We start from the raw sequence: 18,387 nt of genomic DNA, 5'->3' as shown, positions 1-18,387 counted from the left end.
CAGAAACAAATAGGGTGGATTTAGGTTTGAACTAACATTAATGATAAAGTACTCGTGTAAAGTTATCTTGATTACAAGAAAAAGAAAAATGAACAATCTAATGGAATGTTCACTTTCTGGTTTGGTATCTTAGTGATGGTTTCTTGCTTCGTTTTTGGATTTATTGGGTAGAGAAACAAAGGAAAGTGAGTGACAATCTTTTAAAGTAAAACTGTCAGTGTAGATTTTTTCTAGTATCTTGGCCATCTCTACATATAAAGTCTACCAATTCTATGATACAGTTTCTATAAAAATTCTCACTTATATATAGTTTTACCTACTCAGAACAAAATATATGGGCTATTTATGAAAAATAACAGCACAAAGTATATAATAAAAACAATAATATGTTTCATGTTTTTTAACATTGTCATTCCTCATTGATATTTTTAACTTTTTGCTAGATTTCAGTAATTTTATACTTTCTGAAACACTTTCATATTTTCTTAGAATTACTATATGTGCTTGCCATGCTTTGGATTGTCAACTCTGGATATTTAGAATAAACAGAATGTTCTTCATCCATTTTAGTTTTAAATTAAAAATTTTTCTATGTAAATATTATAGTTTCTTGGTTAGTTATTTAATTAATTTCCATATCATTACATTATTAAAAACATACAACTGTAATACGTATTGCTGATTGTACATAAACTGTCTTTTTAACAATAGTGTAATATAGCAGAACAGTGTGCGTATAATCAAACTGTTGTTTAATGAAAAAAACCAAAAACAGATACACTTCACTTTATACAACAACTCAAGCCCAAAATAAATCAATACAAAGGAACACCTTTATACCTATATTAATAAATATATCCAACATCTAAGCACGCCCTCTACTTTCCTATCCTCAATTACACAACTGCCTTCAAACATATGGTCAGCTATCAGTCAGTAACCCTTTCTTTCTTTGTAAACCTGATGATGGTGCTTTCTCTACCCATACCAGCTGTTTTTACATATATAAGATACACATTATGTTTGAAAATAAAAATTATATAAAACAGTATCACAAATACCTGATTAAACTTTTAAAAATATGTAATTATATGCTCCAATATATTTGATTCATTATTTCTTTTATGATGTGCAAACAAGACACATTAGCATTCCAGCTGATACCAAGTATTGAATTAAAAACTTTAAACAGGATCTTTTCTGAAACAAGTATTAAAGGAGAAAAGTGTTTATTTTTACAAAGAAAATTTACATACAAATATACAATAAACTTGTATACATGTCTAAAGAAGAATTAACATGTAATTTTCATTAAGTACAGGAAGATTTACTTTGTCACAATGGACTTCTAATTCAGTACAGATGTGTGATCTTCACAAAAAGGAAATTATCTGTACAATAATATTTTTGGTGCCATGATAATTTATTATTTGTATTATAAAGATTATAATTACAAACAGAATCAGTCTTCTCCAACTGGCATTGCATCTTCTAGTCTCTTGAGAAATTTGACCCTTAATTCTGTGCATGAATCTCCTGACAACTGATCTTGGACAAACCAAGCTGCCACTTCTAACTGTACCTAAATAATAACAAGGAGGAGAACCATGCTATTTAAAGTCTTAATATTCCATTGTGATGAAAACAACAGATCTAGAATGTTTGTGCTTTCTTAGTGTCATGAAGAGAAACTTAATAACACAGAAAACGTTTTAAGGTTAAACGAATGAAATATTAAACTTAACATGTGAAGCAATGTGTGTACGTTAGACAACTGGAGTCCAAAATGAAAAAGAAAAAACATAACTTTGTTACTAAACTGTAATGAATAATACACTTTGTTCTAGTGGATGACAAAATATGATTCTAGCTTATTACAAATGTTACAAGTGTACTTCAATATACATGAAAGATTCATAAACTACTGGTCTTACTTAGCTATGTAAACCAAAATAGTTATATTAAACTACACTTGGTATCTGCTTTGGAGCAAATACTTGCTAAGTTGTCACATAAAATTCTTTGACTTACAAATTATTCGAAAAAAGAAAATAAAGCTCACTTATCAAAATGAGCTAGTCTTAATACAGATTAACAATCCTGAAATCTGTTTCTTAACTAATATTGGTAACTTCCATAGATGAAAGAACTTACAAGTTATGAAGTGAATCAATTCCTCAGATAGCAACTTCATATATAACATATATAAAATTTAAAAAAAGTGTTCTTTAGTTACAGACAAAATAAAACATAAATCTGAGATTTATAACTTGTGACTCTGAACTCATTTCAAGCCAAGGTTTATAATACAATGTAACATTAATTACTGACCTTGGGCTCACCGAGTTTAATGCACTACCTGAACTCAAATCTTATAACTTAATACAACCTTAAAACTAACTGAATTTAATGTACAACTCATATAACAGGGTTATAGCTTAATGCAACCTTACCTTATGACTAAGTTTAAGGTTCAAGTCTGAGTTAAACGTACAATCCAGACAACAGGTTTATAACTTAATGCAACCTTATTTTTTGATCTTAAGACTACATTTGATGTACAACACAGACACAAGGATTAGAACTTAATGCAACCTTATCTCTTGACCTTAACACTAGTCAAGTTTAATATATACCCCAGACAACAAGTATATAACTTAATAAAACCTTATATTTTGACCTTGGATGTGCTGAATTTAATACACAATTTGGACTTAAGATATATAACTTGACATAGTCTTATGTATTGACATCAGATATGCCAAGTTTCTAATAGAAATTAGGCTCAAAGTTTACATATAATGTGGCTTTAGCTACTTCAACAAATTACAAGTTACTTTATTTACATGTATTGTTTGAATATGATAAACTTAACAAAAATATTTAATAAATAAGGATTTTAGGCATCAAAATATTTTGCTATTTCTTATGTTATTCTTTAAATAAACTAGGTTTTCCCAATGTCTTGTAATAGAAGATTATGCCTCTAGCTTTCAAACAAATATAACTTAACAAAATAAACTCGTAAGTCTTCTAAACTTCCAATTAAATTCCATTATTCTTCTATGCACCTAAATCACTTTTTATAATTTACAATTTGTTCTACCAAATACTAATAAAATCAGAGAAATAGAAAGAAAATATGGATAATTATATTGTCAAGGGATGACAGTTTCTTAAAAAATATCAACCAATACTTTAAGATGGGTAAAGAAAGTCTAGAAAAATGAACAAGTGCTTTAACTAAAGTCAAAATGCATTGGAACCACATAGAAGTTCTAAATTTTTGTTGTTGTTAACTACCTTAAATAAATGTTAAAATATGACAAAATCACAATTCCAAAACATGTAAGAGTTATAAACTGTTGATATAGAGTTATGGTTATTATTTTCACTTACATTTTGAAATTTGATGTGCATGTGTGCACCCAACACATGAAAAATGTTGTCTGGTCTAGTTAAAGTTATGAAATAATAAAACTATACCTTTTTCTACACCTCCTTAAGTAAAGGGCAACGTCTTAATTAGGTTTTATTCATATAATCTTTTCTCCTTGGTTTTAGTCTTTCCAATAAATGGAGACAAAACATTACTTGCATCAATGGTAAGTTCATAAAATTACCATTTCTAATGCTCCCCTCAATACTCCAGCCAGAATATTTGAATATTTTAATGCACTGTGTCCTTCAGGTAGCTCCACAAACTCTGTAAGAGGGTTATTCTCAAGGATTAAGGAAAATTCATCTCCAGCCGGACTCCAGTTTGTAACTGATGGAGTGATGCCAAGGTACATCTTAAATGCCATCTGGCAATACAAAAAAAAAACTTTTAGTTCTGTTTAATTAAACAGGTTCTTTTGTAGTTTCTAATATAAATTTTCATAAACTGCCAAGAATATATTCATGCCGAAGAATAAGAAGTATTTGTTAGAATTAGCACCATGAGTTGTTGTACATCAGTTGCATTATGGAATATTTAACCTAAAGATTTAAGTGGTTGGACAATGAGACACACAATTGGGCCAAATCTAAAATTAGATCACTAAAAGGCATTACCTTTAGGGAAAGGGAAGTCACCCCTACCATTGCCAACCCTGTTAATGAGTTATGTACATCAAAATCCATGTGGATCTTAAATGGTTCTTTAAGCATACTATTTTACAGTCCTTTAAGAGTATCCATGAAAAGAAGCCAAAAGAGGAAAAATAATCAAAACACACCACGTGTCACCTGTTATTTTAAATTTTAAAATAGCTTGTGATGCTTATCCTTGATATTAAATATTTATGTATGAAATGCAAAAAAAAAAAAAAAAAAAAGTTGTTATATCTCTATTAACATGTCCCTCAGGAACCAAGGAATGTCTTTACACTGCAATTTGTTGAATATTAAAAGTTCAGTTCAGAAACTCCAAAAGATAGTTATTTTGGACGTATCTTTTTGGGACAACTTCAAGACAAAGTTTCATTTCCTAACTGATAAACTTTCACATGAAATACACCATCCTCAACTCTCCATACCAGCTGGTACACTAAGGTCTACCACCTGGTGGGAGTAAATTCAATATATATCAATAAGCCACACTCTTAGCATCATTAATTAAGCAAATGCCATCCAGCTATGATTCTTCTATCACCTTTTTATGTTTAGTTTTCAACTGAGATACAAACAATTTCACCTGCGATTCAGTGGAGAAGATCAAATCATCACAATACTCAAATAGGATGAGCAGACAGGAACACTTTGATAGTACCTTCAGACATAATATTATACTTAGCTTGCTGCAGAATATCTACTACGGTGGTTTTAAATGGTTCCTGAATATCTCTACGTATCATTTGGAGACTTCAATACTTCTTATACTTTGCTGTTAAGCTCATCGTGCACCGAGAGATTTCAGTAACCTTACCACTTTAAATTACTTTTTGCAGCCTCAATACTAAAAGAATGCAAGAAATGCCTTCTTTTTAACCAATAAAAATTTCCAAAACAATTTCATTCTAATTAAGGAAAACCAGATTAGGTAGAGTTTTTTTCTTTCAACAAAAATGTTCCCATTGGTTCATGAGGAGCCTGTTTAAAACAAACAAACAATACAAATTTAAACACACCTTACAAATGACTAGAGCATTATAAACACAAACAATATGAAGTACAACATAGTTAATACTATATTTTATTCATATAATTTTTTTTTCATCATATATTTATTTACAGTTTAAATGAAGAATATACAAACAGTTATTAGAGAGAACACTTAAGAGCCAATGAGACAAAATTGTGGTAATCTGTATAAATATGTGCTAAACAACAACTATTATACTGTAAATAACTGTTTAAACAAAAACCTGTAATTTATCTGCTGTGTCTCTGAGATCATAACATCGTCCAGAACCAGTACGAGCTAAGTAGTCCTCAATAAGTCGGACACCAATATTGTAACCCCTGCAGAATTATAAAAAAAAATGTTAAACATAACACACAGAACTTCAGCTTACCTCCATACACATATAAAACTTAATACAAAATTTGATAAAGAATACTTTTTCTTTATACATGTTTATTATGTATATTCATTTCAAACCTTTGGTAATTCAACACATCCTTAATCATTAAATTTCTACAATCATGAAAATATCCATTTGGATTACAGCAATGCATGCAAAATGACAAAAACAACTGTAAAAAAATTAGTAAAAATTAAATGGTATCTGCTTCCTTCACAGGCTTACCTAAAACTAGTGGTTTAATAACAGAAAAGGTACAAATAATAAGTAAAACTCTTGATAAATTAATTTGTTATGTGTTTGTATACTTCACTAAATTAAAGTGCTAATTCTGTAAACCATCTTTTCACTAAGTAGTTCTTAAATTATAAAAAAAAAGAAGTTAAATACAAGTTACTGATAGTGGCCCTTTTGTAAACTAGCAGTAAATTGTGGATTTTAATTATACTTTCAAAATTGAACTCCTAAATACAAACTTTCTTTATTTTTATTCTTTTTAAATTTACTTAGTTGTCACATGGTTTAATAGTATTTCTCACTCAGTTGTTTTAAGGTACATCTGTCTATAATTTGTTGTATTTTGTTCCAGTACATTTTTTTTAACTTAATATTGTTAATTCATTACTCAAATTGTTTTTCGTTAGAATTCCTGTTTTAAAGTGATTACGGTTTTACCTGAAATCCTTTCTTTAAGAAAACTCATTTTTTCAATAAACAGGTAGTTTGTAGAGATTTCACTCAATTTTTATTGTCCTTCTAACTTTTATATTAATTTTTTCTACAATCATTTTCACTATTGTTTTCATAATTCTTGGATAGTTGGGTACTTAACCTTTAATATTACTATACCTTCTACATTTCTCCAGCCTACAGTATTTAAGCAATCACCTTAACCATTACAGTCTATTTCTTATTTGGAAACTTAATGTTACCAAAGGGCCATAAGAGCAAGATAAACATTCATTTCTCTGTAAAAATCAAAGTTGTGGTTAATTCATAGTGTTCGGTTTTCGCTGTGTGTCTTCATAGGACTTAATGACTCATGTTAGGTTAGGCTGCTACACATTAGTTTTGGTTAAATTATGGGTTCTCAAACATTTTTCCTGGACTTCCTTTTCATGATAGTAAACATTTAAGATTCCTCATCTGACAAGAAACTAAAAAGCAACAAGGAATAACTACTGGTTTAAAAAACTCTGGAGGAATGATACATTTATACAAGTTTATTTTTCAACTATTCCACAATTTTGAAACATGCAATCACAAAACATATAAGATACTAAAAAAGAAAGGCACAGTGTTTAGCATGCCATTACTGTATAGCTGAGTTTAAGAGTTGTGTCCCACTGACACAATAAAACACTTTGTACTTTGTGAAAGTGGGTGTGCTATAAAAGTAACAGTCAAATTCCACTGTTTGGATCTGACAATAAGTATTGTTCAATAGCTGCTTTACCATTAACATATCATTTCAAAAATTAGGGACATTGATGTTTTGATAGTTTTACTATAAAATTTTGGAACAAACTATAAAGAAAAAATTGGAAATGCTTTCCCCATATCATAATGAAACAGCAGAGGGACAAAAAACATGAAGCATCTCTTTTTTAATATATTAGTACCCAAACACTAATAATTCACATACAGTTGTTATATTTTTCAACTCCTTTTCATATCCTACAGAATTTTCTATCTCACAATTTGAAAACACTCAGACTGATCAACAAGAGTAACAAAGTAAACACATCTTGTCAATATTTACAATAAAACACTAATGTACTCTACTTAGCCAACCTTTAAAACTTTTACTGCTTATAACATAATGAATTAAGATTGTCTACATTCACTGAAAACTTGTAATGTTGCCTTGGTTAATTTACTCCTTTCACAATAAAAGTAGGGTGGGTGGGTGATTTAGTGTTTTATGGTACAAAGCAGCTAGGCTATCTGCACCAAACAACTGGTAAAAAAGTAAAAGTAAATTTGGTAAAATTCATAAAAGGAAATTAAGGTGAAACAAAACAAAGTGAAAAAAAAAATAAATAGCATAAAACCAATGTTTATATCTAGTCTACAACATCAAGAGAAAAACTACAGTAATTCAAGTTGTAAAGGACTTTCTGTAGCATGACTGTAAAATCATAACTCACCAGGAAGACTAACAGGTAAGTACAAAAACCACCGTCAGTCACCTGAAGTTGGCATTTCCAGTCCTGGTTTTGAGTTACTTAATGTTACGGTCAATTTCTAATTTCAAATTGAACTAGATAAACTGTGATTTTTAAAAAAGAACCACATTAACAAGGTATGGCATACAAATTAAAAAAACTTAAATGGCATTAAAAAGATTGATAGACTTTAAAAAACCAAAAACATTATCAAGGTGGACAGGTCACCATCACCAATAACACTGTTTAACGTTATGGACAAACCATGGGACAGAACATGCTTAAAATGGTGCTGTCGTTGTGAATCATAACGATGACAAGAAAGTAAAATGTGGCCTATTGTGATCTGAGTGTTATACAAACTACACACTGGTGCATCAGTTCCAGATAAAAGAAAATGATGAGTTAAAAAACTGTGATCAATGCGTAGTCTAGTTAAAACAACTTCCTTCTTCCAATCCCTACAGTAACAAGACGACCAAAGTCTAATATAGGGTTTTACTTGGAAAAGCTTGTTTTCGCATTGCTCACTCCAAGTCGACTGCCAGCTGGCACAGAGCTGAGCCTTGAATACAGGACCATAGTCCATGTATTGGGACAGGCACAGCAGTGACAGTGCCAGAGCAGATAGACTAAGCTGCAGTGTCAGCGAGCTAGTTCCCGCGAATACCAACGTGACCCAGTATCCAAAAAAACTGGATAGAACTAGATGTTAAAAAGAAATGGGCCAGTCGGTTTTGAATATCAGCGTAAACAGGGTGTAAACCAATGTGAAGCGATCCCAGGGCCAGTAGAGAACTAAGCAAGTCAGTATAAATCATGCAATTCAAGTACTGCTTAATTTCTATGTGATCCAGGGCAAGAGAAATGGCATACAGTTCAGCAGTGAACACAGAAGCTGAATAGAAGATTCTGCGTGTAACCACCAAACCACAACAAACCACAGCAGAGCTCACACAGTCACCTGAGTTCAAACCATGTGTATAAACACGAATGGAAGGATGGCTCAAAAGATGTTCAGCAAATAGCAGACAGTATTTCTAATCAGAAGTGTACTTTTTTCAGATGACTTAAAGATAGGTCACAATTAGGGAATGTAAGAAGCCATGGTGGGATGGGCTGACCAGTGGATACAACAATGTTATCCAAGGACAGACCCAATTTGCCTGGATACGAAGGCCAAAAGGAGCAATGGCAGACCATCTGGTCTGAAAAAGCATGGCCCATTGAGGAAGGAAAACACAACCCCAGGTGGGATGCTTTGGTAAGAAACAAAGTTTCGAAACATATACTAAAGAGTTGCAAATGGCGGAGGCACAAAGAAGGTTCATGAGACTCTATGTATAAGGTCTGAATTGAGAAGTGCGGAAAACCCCAGTGCAGAGCCGAAGTCTTTGATGATGAATAGGATCTAGCATCTTTAAGGTCAATGGTCTGGCAGAGCCATAGACCAGTGATCCATAGTCAAGTTTCGATCAAATAAGAGCACGATATATCTTTAGCACAGAACGTTGATCCACTCCCCAAGTGGTGGTAGAGAGGATACGGAGGATGTTCAATGCTCTTGTAAATCTGACCCGTAGCTGCTTGATATGTGGTGTAAAGGTTAGCTTACAGTCAAAGATAAGCCCCAAGAACTTAGTCTCAGAGATCACAGGCAGCACAACTTCACCGAAACGGAGTTCAGGATCGGAGTGAATACCCCGTTGGCAGCAAAAGTGTATGCAAATGGATTTAGAGAGAGAGAAGGTAAAGCCATTTGCTGTGGTCCACTTAAATAATCAATTGAGGGCATTCTGTAGCTGCCGCTCAGTACACCTCATGTTTGACGACTGACATGAGATGTGAAAGTTGTCGACATAGAGCCCATTTGCAACAGTGAGAGGGAGTTGTTCAATGGTGGCATTAATTTTTATACTGAAAAGTGTGACACTCAGAAGACAGCTCTGAGTCTCCAAGTTCCTGTAGAAAAGAGTGGGAAAGTGTCGAACCTACTTGAACTTGAAATCTCCTGCCCATTAAAAAAAATTATTAAAAATGGGCAAATGGCCACATAACTCATATATATGGAGGTCTCGCAAAATGCCATACCTCCATTTTGTATCATAAGCATTCTCAATGTCAAAGAATATTGATTCAAGATGTTGTCATTTGAGAAAGGCTTCTCTAATTGATGTTTCAAGTCAAATAAGGTGGTCCATAGTGGAGTACTGTCTTGGGAACCCACACCAGGTGGGCGAGAGGAGGTTGTTTGATTCGAGGAACCAAACAAGACGAGCATTTACCATCCTCTCTAAAGTCTTACAGAGACAGGTCATAAAAGCAATTGGACGGTAGTTTGAAGGAATCTTGAGATCGTCCCCAAGCTTGGAGAAAGGCAGAACAATAGCCTGTCACCAGACATCAGGAAAAACATTCTCCTGCCAGATCCAGTTAAAAACAACCAGAAGGATAGCAAGAGAAACAGGAGATAGATGGTACAGCATCTCATAGTGTACATCATCAGGTCCAACAGATGTACTGCCAAACCGATGAAGGGCCAGTTTGAGTTCCACCAGTGTAAAGTAAAGGGATGATTATAGTAATAGAAACAATCAGCTCAAAAGAAAAGAGGTGATTGCTCTGTCTGAGTCTTGATGGCCAAGAATGTGGAAGAAGAGGCAGAAGTGTTTGATACCCAGCAAAATATTTTACCTAGAGTTTCGGCAATGCTCTTCGTATCAGTTACTTCCTGGTCATCAGAGTGCAGGATCGATAGTGGGATAGAGTGATATTGCCCACTGACCTTTCAAATCTTGTCCCAAATGACTTTGGAACTGGTGGTAGAGGATATGCTGGTTGTGAACTTAATCCAAGATTCCTTCTGGCTTTGACGTCTAACCCATGTGCAGGGCCCGCTGGAAAGCGATGCGGTTCAAGAGTGCAGGATATCTACGGAAAGTATCCCAGGCTCGTGTTTGAGCCTTCCGTGCCATATGGCAGACAGGATTCCACCATGGACGAGGATATAGTGGAAAACGAGTCGAGGTTTTAGGAATGCATTGAGCAGTTGCTTGTATAATACAGTCAGTTACTGCTGCCACACAATCATCTGTTGATGATGTACAGACAATGGCAGCATCAATTTCTGCAAGAGCAGTGAAAGAGGGCCAGTTTGCCTGATCCAGTTTCCACCAGGGCATGCGGGTCTTGTGGCATTGACCATGGCCAGTCTCTCTCAAGATTCTAGGAAAATGATCACTGCCTCATGGATTATTGTCAAACCTCCATGAAAATTGGGAAAATAACAAAGGGGAGCAAATTGAGAGATCAATAGCATTAAAGGGCTGACTAGGCTCATGGAAATAAGTAAAAGAACCAGTATTAAAAAGAGAAAGGTTGTGATTAGAGAGCATACGCTCTACAGAGTGACCCCTCCTATCAATACCAGCACTGCCCCAGAAGGGATGATGTCCATTAAAGTCTCCCAGGATTAAAAATGGAGACGGCAACTGTTCAATGAGAGCATCAAGGTCTGATTGATTATATGTCTCTCCAGGTGACAGATAGAGAAAACAAACAATGATGATATTACCCAAGGAAACACGGATGGCTACGGCCTCCAAGGGTGTGTTGAGTGGCAAAGACAGGATGGGCGCATGCTGATCAACCAACAGTGCCATCCCTCCATGCACTCGTCCATCACACAGCCTGTCATTTCTGTATAAAGAAAATTGCCGAAAGATGACTGTTTCGGTTGGTTTCAGAAATGTGTCCTGTAAGAAGAGACAAACAGGATGGTAGGAAGCAATCAGTGTTTTAATGTCATCCAGATTAGAACACAAACCTCGACAGTTCCATTGTATCAGGGTGGTAATTTTTATTTACGTGTAGGCAAATTTGGTGGAGAACCCTTCTGTTTATGACCATGTCTTTTTTCCTCACTTTCCTTATTCAAGGGAGATCTATCGACTTCCATGGATCCTGCCCTGGGTCGATTGGGCAGGTCTTTGCTGTTGGAAGGGGATTCCAAAGACTGACGACATGAACAAATTATTGTTTTGCATCTTGGGGTGAGAGAAGAAGATGGATCCGAGGAAATGCCTGTACCTGGACCCAAAGCATGTGGATCTTGGGGTTTGGTGGAATGTACATAATGGACAGAGATAGGTGTCAAAGTTGATTCATCAACTTTTTTAACCATGGAGGTCAGAAAACCTTTCATTTGTTTGGAGAACAATTCTTTAGGAGGCACAGAGGGATCTGTCTGCACTCCCTCAGTAGCTGTGAAATGAAGTGCAGCAGCATATATCCAAGATGAGGTGGTGGACAGCAATTTTCAAGCCTCAGGATAGGTAAGGTTGTGAATCGTTTTCAAATGCTGCACCTCTTTTTCTTCAAACCATTTAGGGCAAGAATGAAAGTAGAATGGGTGAGAGCCATTGCAATTGATGAAATGAGGGTCCTTTTCACATTCATAGACATCATGGTCCTTGCCACTGCAACGAGCAAACGTCAAGGAACCATGACATGGCATCTTCGAGTTACCGAACCGTTTACACTGGAATCATTGGAGATGGTTTGGAATGTATGGGCGTACTTTGCAATTAAAATAACCTGCCTTGATGGTGGCAGGCAGATGTGGTGATGTAAATGTTAGAATGAGGACATTGGTCGGCACCATAATTCCATCTTTGCGAGTGGAGATAGTCTCACTGCAGAAACACCTTGGATGGAGAAACCAGCGAGGATCTCCGACTCTGGGATATTCTTTAAATCCTTCTCAACAATAACTCCTTGTAATGAATTCAAAGTAGCATGAGGTGTAACCTCTATAGGTATATCCCCAATTGCCTTTGAATGCAACAGGAGTTCACTGTGTAAAGATGTGGATGTTTCCACCAATATGTCACCAGATCGAAGCTTTTTTACTGACTTTGGAGAATCAGCAAGTCTCTCTAGTCCCTTGTTAATGAAAAAGGAAGACATTTGCCCTATAGGTTTGTCTGAAAGTGAGTGCAATATAAGAAAAGAGGTACAACAGGTGATATGGATGGTTAGGATTGCTGCTCAGAATCTTCAAGACGTGATTGTTTACCTATAGACTCACTGACCCCACCCACCATGGAGCCCTATGAGGGGACACACTACAATGTCAAACAAGGACACTGCAGCAACACCAGGGTTTCGTTAGCACTATACCCAAACATCAGCATCAGATACAATGTCCACAACACCTGTTGAAAGCATCCAACACTGGCACTTGGTTGACCCTAGCCTGAGTGGACCAACCGACTGACTCAAGGGGGCCCACCCCAAGGCTGCCCATCTACAGGAATTCAAGGCCAAAGTGGTGTGTTAGGGTTGGACCTCTCAACCACCAGGATCCTCTCCTCCCCTTCACAGTTTGCCACACATGGCAAGCACATGGGTGGATGTTTAGAAGAGGTAAACTGAAGGAACAGAATTTTCCCTGGGAGGTCCCCTCACCATGTACAGGAATCCACAACAAGGAGCACAATAAAAGTAATTTGAAATATTTATATCATGAAATGTATGTTTCTTTGGGAAAAATGTAGTGAAAAAATACATTGCTTTGAATGTTCTGATTTGTCTACCCTGTCTAACATCTGTCAGTTGATTTAATTTAATACATCTGACAATTAAATACATTTGCACACTTAAACTAGAGTGACACTCTGTAGATCACACATCTCCATCACTGCACACTGTTCATATTTGGCTCTCACAAAATTCAAAAATGTGTCCATATGTGTTACCAACTGGCATAAAACCATTTCTGGCAAGACAATGAGGAATAATATTCAACATGTATCCATCAAATTCCATTGAGCTTTAATCACTGACTGAGTTAGAGAGCAAACAATTGTGCAAAAATCAGTCCTTGTGTAATCGATAGGGATTTTTAAAATTTTTGTTACCTTACTGTGACCTTGAATCTCCAAAAACTAATCACTTCTAAGTTAGTTCACAGTCAAAATGTATAACAGCTTTTGTCAAAATACATCTGGCTGTTTTGTGGAAATCTTGCTAACAAATGCACACACACACACACACACTGGAGTGAAAACATTACCTCTGATGGCAGAGGTAAAAATTATGATTGAAACAGACTGTTCAGTCCATTTGCAAAACACATTTGCTGGACAACAAGGGGTCTCTTTGCCCAAGATGGCTGTTCTATTTCATGGAACACTCACCTAACTACTTTCATTCCTGTCTCCTACAAGCCTTCTCCTGAACTCTCCCAATTTTGTTGCACTACCACATCCGAAGGCAAGCTATTACAAAAACTCACTATCCTGTTCAAGAACTAAAACTGCCTAATTTACAGTTAAATTCTAGCCTGTCAAACCTTAAATTTTTGCAGGAGCATAGTTAACACTACAGTGTGTATATGGGAGGGTCTGTTTCCAAAACAGTATAGGCCTATTCTTCCATTAAAATATTTCAAGTGATTTATCTTAGTATAAATGAAACTTATAAAACAAAATTATTCAAAACTTAAGAAATCAAAAACAAAGAAATGCTTCACAGTAATAAGGTGGTGAATTAAAAGCGAATTTTTAAAACAATTGGCTACCATGTCTCTACTATGAAGCATGAAAAACATGATGTATCAGTTTTACCTATTCTTTTTATAATACTGAACTCTTCAATCACATTCCCTCTAATTCTTCTTTTCTCAAAATAAAATAGTTCTAAGAACCTTAATCTATCCCTTATGATATCTTTTGCATCCCAACAATCATTCTAATACTAGTAGAAGTTGTCCTTTGAACCCCATGCTTAATTCCTAGCAGTACTATGTTTGCAGGCTTAATAATCATTTATCACCATATTTTTACATTAAAAGTCTCCTTAACCATCTCTATGAAACATTTATAAACCTTAGATTTAATATGTATTAGTCTTAATAAAAGTAAAAAGTTATGAATATTAAATAGAAAATTTACTTACATACGATCCAGTTGTCTGTTCACTTCATCATCGTTTTCATAATCTTTCAAAATTTGTGCTACCAATGCTCCATAAGTTAAAGTAAATAGCTCCGAGTTCTACATTTACCATGTAAAAGATTATATAAATTGTTGAAAAGAAACTAATGAGAATCCAAACACAGAACTACAATCTTAATTTTTATATTTTAATTTTTAAATAAATTCTTACATTATTAAAACCTTTCATACTAAACTTAAATTTGGCTACAACTCAGAATTTCCAAAATGGATTAGTTTTTATCTAAGAAATAAAAGTCATAAAATATCCAAACAAGAAATAATGTAAAAAAGTCAGAACTGAAAAGTATTGAAATTTAGGAAAAAACTTTTTTTTTTAATGGTAAATCTAAAAATAAAGTTGATAACTAGGAAAGAAATTTTCTTTGACATGAAAGAGACAGCAGAGGTGAAAATTTGTATAAATATCAAGATAAAGCTTGTATGTGAAGTGTACAAACATGAGTGGTCAAAAACAAAAATGAAACTCACCTACAGGATCTCTCTGAATAAAAAACGAGAAGGAATTGGTCAAGATATGAAGTTATGAGCTAAAAGTCTGTTCTTACAAAAAATACAACAATAACCTCAAAACAATTCTAAGAGTCCCTGTGTTGTGGCTAAAAATCAAGTCGAGTCAGTCTGAGAGTCAAAAATGAAAACTGGATCAACAAATAGGAATAGTGCAAGAAAATCCAGTTCTTCCCAAGTATGGTCAGATAATAACTAGCTCTGAAAATGTAAAAAAATTAATGAAATAACAAGTGGGGTATTATTCTCCAGATAGGAGGCTAATGCATGCCTTTTTATGGATTTGTTAATTTTTATAACATTCAATAGTCAGTGATATTCAATACACTACACTATAAACGTACAAATGCTTATTTCTGTGTTTATATATATATATATGCAAAATTTATTATTTTAACTCAAAACCAAGCTGAAACAAAAACTGTTGCATCAACTAATAATATCCCAGGGTACAAGTTACAATGTGTGATTATAAAATGTTGATGAAGCATTTTTTGTTTTGGCTTGTTTTTGAGTTAAAATAAATTATATAATTTGTTAGAGGTTTGGATTTGCTGTTATTAATGTAGTCCTTCCTTATGATTTTACTTATTTAACTTCATTGAAATGTAATTATTTTCACCAATATATATTATATATATATATATATATATTAGCTACTGACTAATTAATATGTTTCATATGTGATAAGCAGTTACATTTTTTTATATAGTTATGTTTTACCATATCTTGCTGGTTACAAAGTTTAATTAACTGTTCAAAATTATTATACTTACAAATATTATTTGACATTTTTGGTTTCTTATACAAAGTAAGTTCAAACCTATATCTCCTAAACTAACAAAGCCATGTAAGATATTAAATGGAATTATAATAAAACACTCAACTTTTGATGTTCCAATACAATATAATCACTATACATGTAGGGATTACCCTTTTGGTTTGCTGATTTATAACTTTTTTTAGTATCCTAGTCAGTTTTTCATACAGGAGTAGAAGTCTAACACAAGTCCAAACAGTTAGCTTAACAGAAGGTGTGTACATTCAAGATTCCTCAAATGACCAAAGACTTTAAAACTTGTTAAATTCTAAACCAGCTGTCCTGTAAAATATGGCTTACATCTGTGAAGAAATGCAATTCCACCTACAAGAGAACATATAGGTACAGAGACCTCAGCAACTGCAAATATTTACTGGACATTTTCTTATGTTTGGAGAAATTAAACCCCAGGAGCCAGACCATTACAAAGCTAATTTCTTTGGTGAGGCACATTCTGAAAATAAAGTACTTGCTTGTCAGTAGTGGGTTAATAATTAATAATCATGTAAATAATACTAAGCAGTGTGCCTTTTACTTTTCATTTTATTAAATTTCCATTTGTTACTTTGATGATTGGTTTCAAATAGAGATGAATATTTTAAATATACCTAATCAAGTGTTTATACATGAATTTAGAAGTTTAGAAGAATGTGGAAGGCACTGAGGGGGAATGTTCATCCTTGGCCTGTGTGCATGACATCACTGCTGGCGATAACTCAAAGAAACAAGGCAAATCATAAATGAGAGTTAAAAACCCTCATATGTCAACTCAAACAGACTAGTCTGTGAAAAGTGTAGGATGACTGAAGAAAGTCAAATTTCATCTGAATAAAGTACAATTCAATTCAGTTACTTGTTTAGAACTTAGAAATGGAAATTATTTCTCATAACATAAATCAACACTACAACTAAAAGATTTGTCTGTCCACATGCATGCACAAACACATTATTATTTTACTGTAACTTCATGGGCCTGAATTAAATAAAAGTTTACAGAATCCTCTGAGGCATGCTGCAATATTCCTAATTATGTAGTATTTTTATATATTTGATTTAATCTGTGCCATGTTACTCACTAAGGCAATATATTTTTTTAAAAGCTCCTAACATAACTGTATAGTAAACTACATCTACTTGTAATTCTATTTGTACAAACACAAATACCACTACCAAGTTTGCATTCATAATTCATAAACTGTACCTATGGTTGTAACATATGCAATTTACCAAACAACAGTCTCACTTCTTTCTTTCTTTTTTTTTTTTTTGTTATAAACTACCCAAAATAACTAATACTTTCGATACTATTTTTAAAATCATATACTGATCTACACCTATTTCAGTGCTGATCCACCCATTACTACCAATAGCAATACAACTAGTATCACCACATCAGTTAGTTACTATTAAACAAATTAAATATAGTTCCTGCTTGCAGTTTTGCTTTTCCTGAAAAATTATTACTTTTAGTACTTACAACTTTTTTTGGGGTCAGTGCTTCTCATTCCTTGCCTAGACATTTCTAAATGTGTTTTAATTTATTTTCCCAAGCTTAGTATTCACGTTCCTCTGTCACAACAACACGACTACGGCAATTACTTCTTCTCAAACTACTACATTACCAGAATTAGTATTAGGTTTTCGATAACTAATCAAGAGCTATGAAAAATCAAATTAGCCAATATGGTTTACAAATGCGATAAAAACCACACATACTGTAAATATTTTTATTTTTGTTGTTTCTTATACAATCCAATTACTCTATTCATTTCGATGTCAAAATAATAAGCGTGTTAAAAATAATATTTCAAAATTATATTTTATCTGCTAGAAATAATGTATAATTTCGGATACAAAATAAAAAACGCAACAGCACGTCTGAGTGCTCAAACTACTAAAAACCGGTTTTCGATATTTAAGGTGTGCATACCAAAGAGAGTATGTTGTTTAGTTTTGCGCTCAAAAAGACAAACCAAGAAACACAATTTCGTTTGCTTTAGATCGCTGTCCAACAGACTAAGCCCGACATGGCCAGGTGGTTAAGGCACTCGACTCGTAATCGGAGGGCCGTGGGTTCAAATCCCCGCCACACCTCACCCTTTCAGCCATGGCGACGTTATAAGTTACGGTCAATCCCACTATTCGTTGGTAAAAGAGTAGCGCAAGAGTTGACGGTAGGTGGTGATGTCTAGCTGCCTTCCCTCTAGTCTTACACTTCTAAATTAGGGACGATTGGCGCAGATAGCCGTCGAGTAGCTTTACGCGAAATTCTAAACAAACCAATCAAAGAGGCTTTTTGAATAAGACCGAATAATAAAAATCAAAAGTTTTTCTTAAACACTGTTTATATTTTCGCGTACAAA

At 34.0% G+C, this 18,387-nt stretch overlaps 1 protein-coding gene across 1 annotated transcript; it reads right to left on the bottom strand.

Annotated features, from left to right (window-relative positions):
* Positions 1–1,212: 1,212 nt before the first annotated feature.
* Bet3 (blocked early in transport 3) lies at positions 1,213–17,654 on the bottom strand. The gene is made up of 5 exons (XM_076448684.1): positions 17,502–17,654; positions 14,636–14,733; positions 5,349–5,445; positions 3,624–3,806; positions 1,213–1,582 (listed from the first exon to the last, which is right to left on the bottom strand). Coding segments are annotated over exons 2-5 (402 nt in total). The 5' UTR covers positions 14,638–14,733; positions 17,502–17,654; the 3' UTR covers positions 1,213–1,462.
* Positions 17,655–18,387: the final 733 nt, after the last annotated feature.

The sequence above is a fragment of the Tachypleus tridentatus genome, chromosome 8 (genome assembly GCF_004210375.1).
Source record: "Tachypleus tridentatus isolate NWPU-2018 chromosome 8, ASM421037v1, whole genome shotgun sequence".
Lineage (NCBI taxonomy): Eukaryota > Metazoa > Arthropoda > Merostomata > Xiphosura > Limulidae > Tachypleus > Tachypleus tridentatus.
The sequence above is the reverse complement of the archived record's forward strand: the minus strand, read 5'-3'. Positions and strand labels throughout refer to the sequence as shown.

Coding starts and splice junctions, on each gene's coding strand:
- Bet3 (XM_076448684.1), bottom strand. Junction 3,807..5,348: donor ACACAGCAGATAAATTACAG/GTTTTTGTTTAA, acceptor TTGTATTGCCAG/ATGGCATTTAAGATGTACCT. Junction 1,583..3,623: donor TGAGGGGAGCATTAGAAATG/GTAATTTTATGA, acceptor GTTATTATTTAG/GTACAGTTAGAAGTGGCAGC.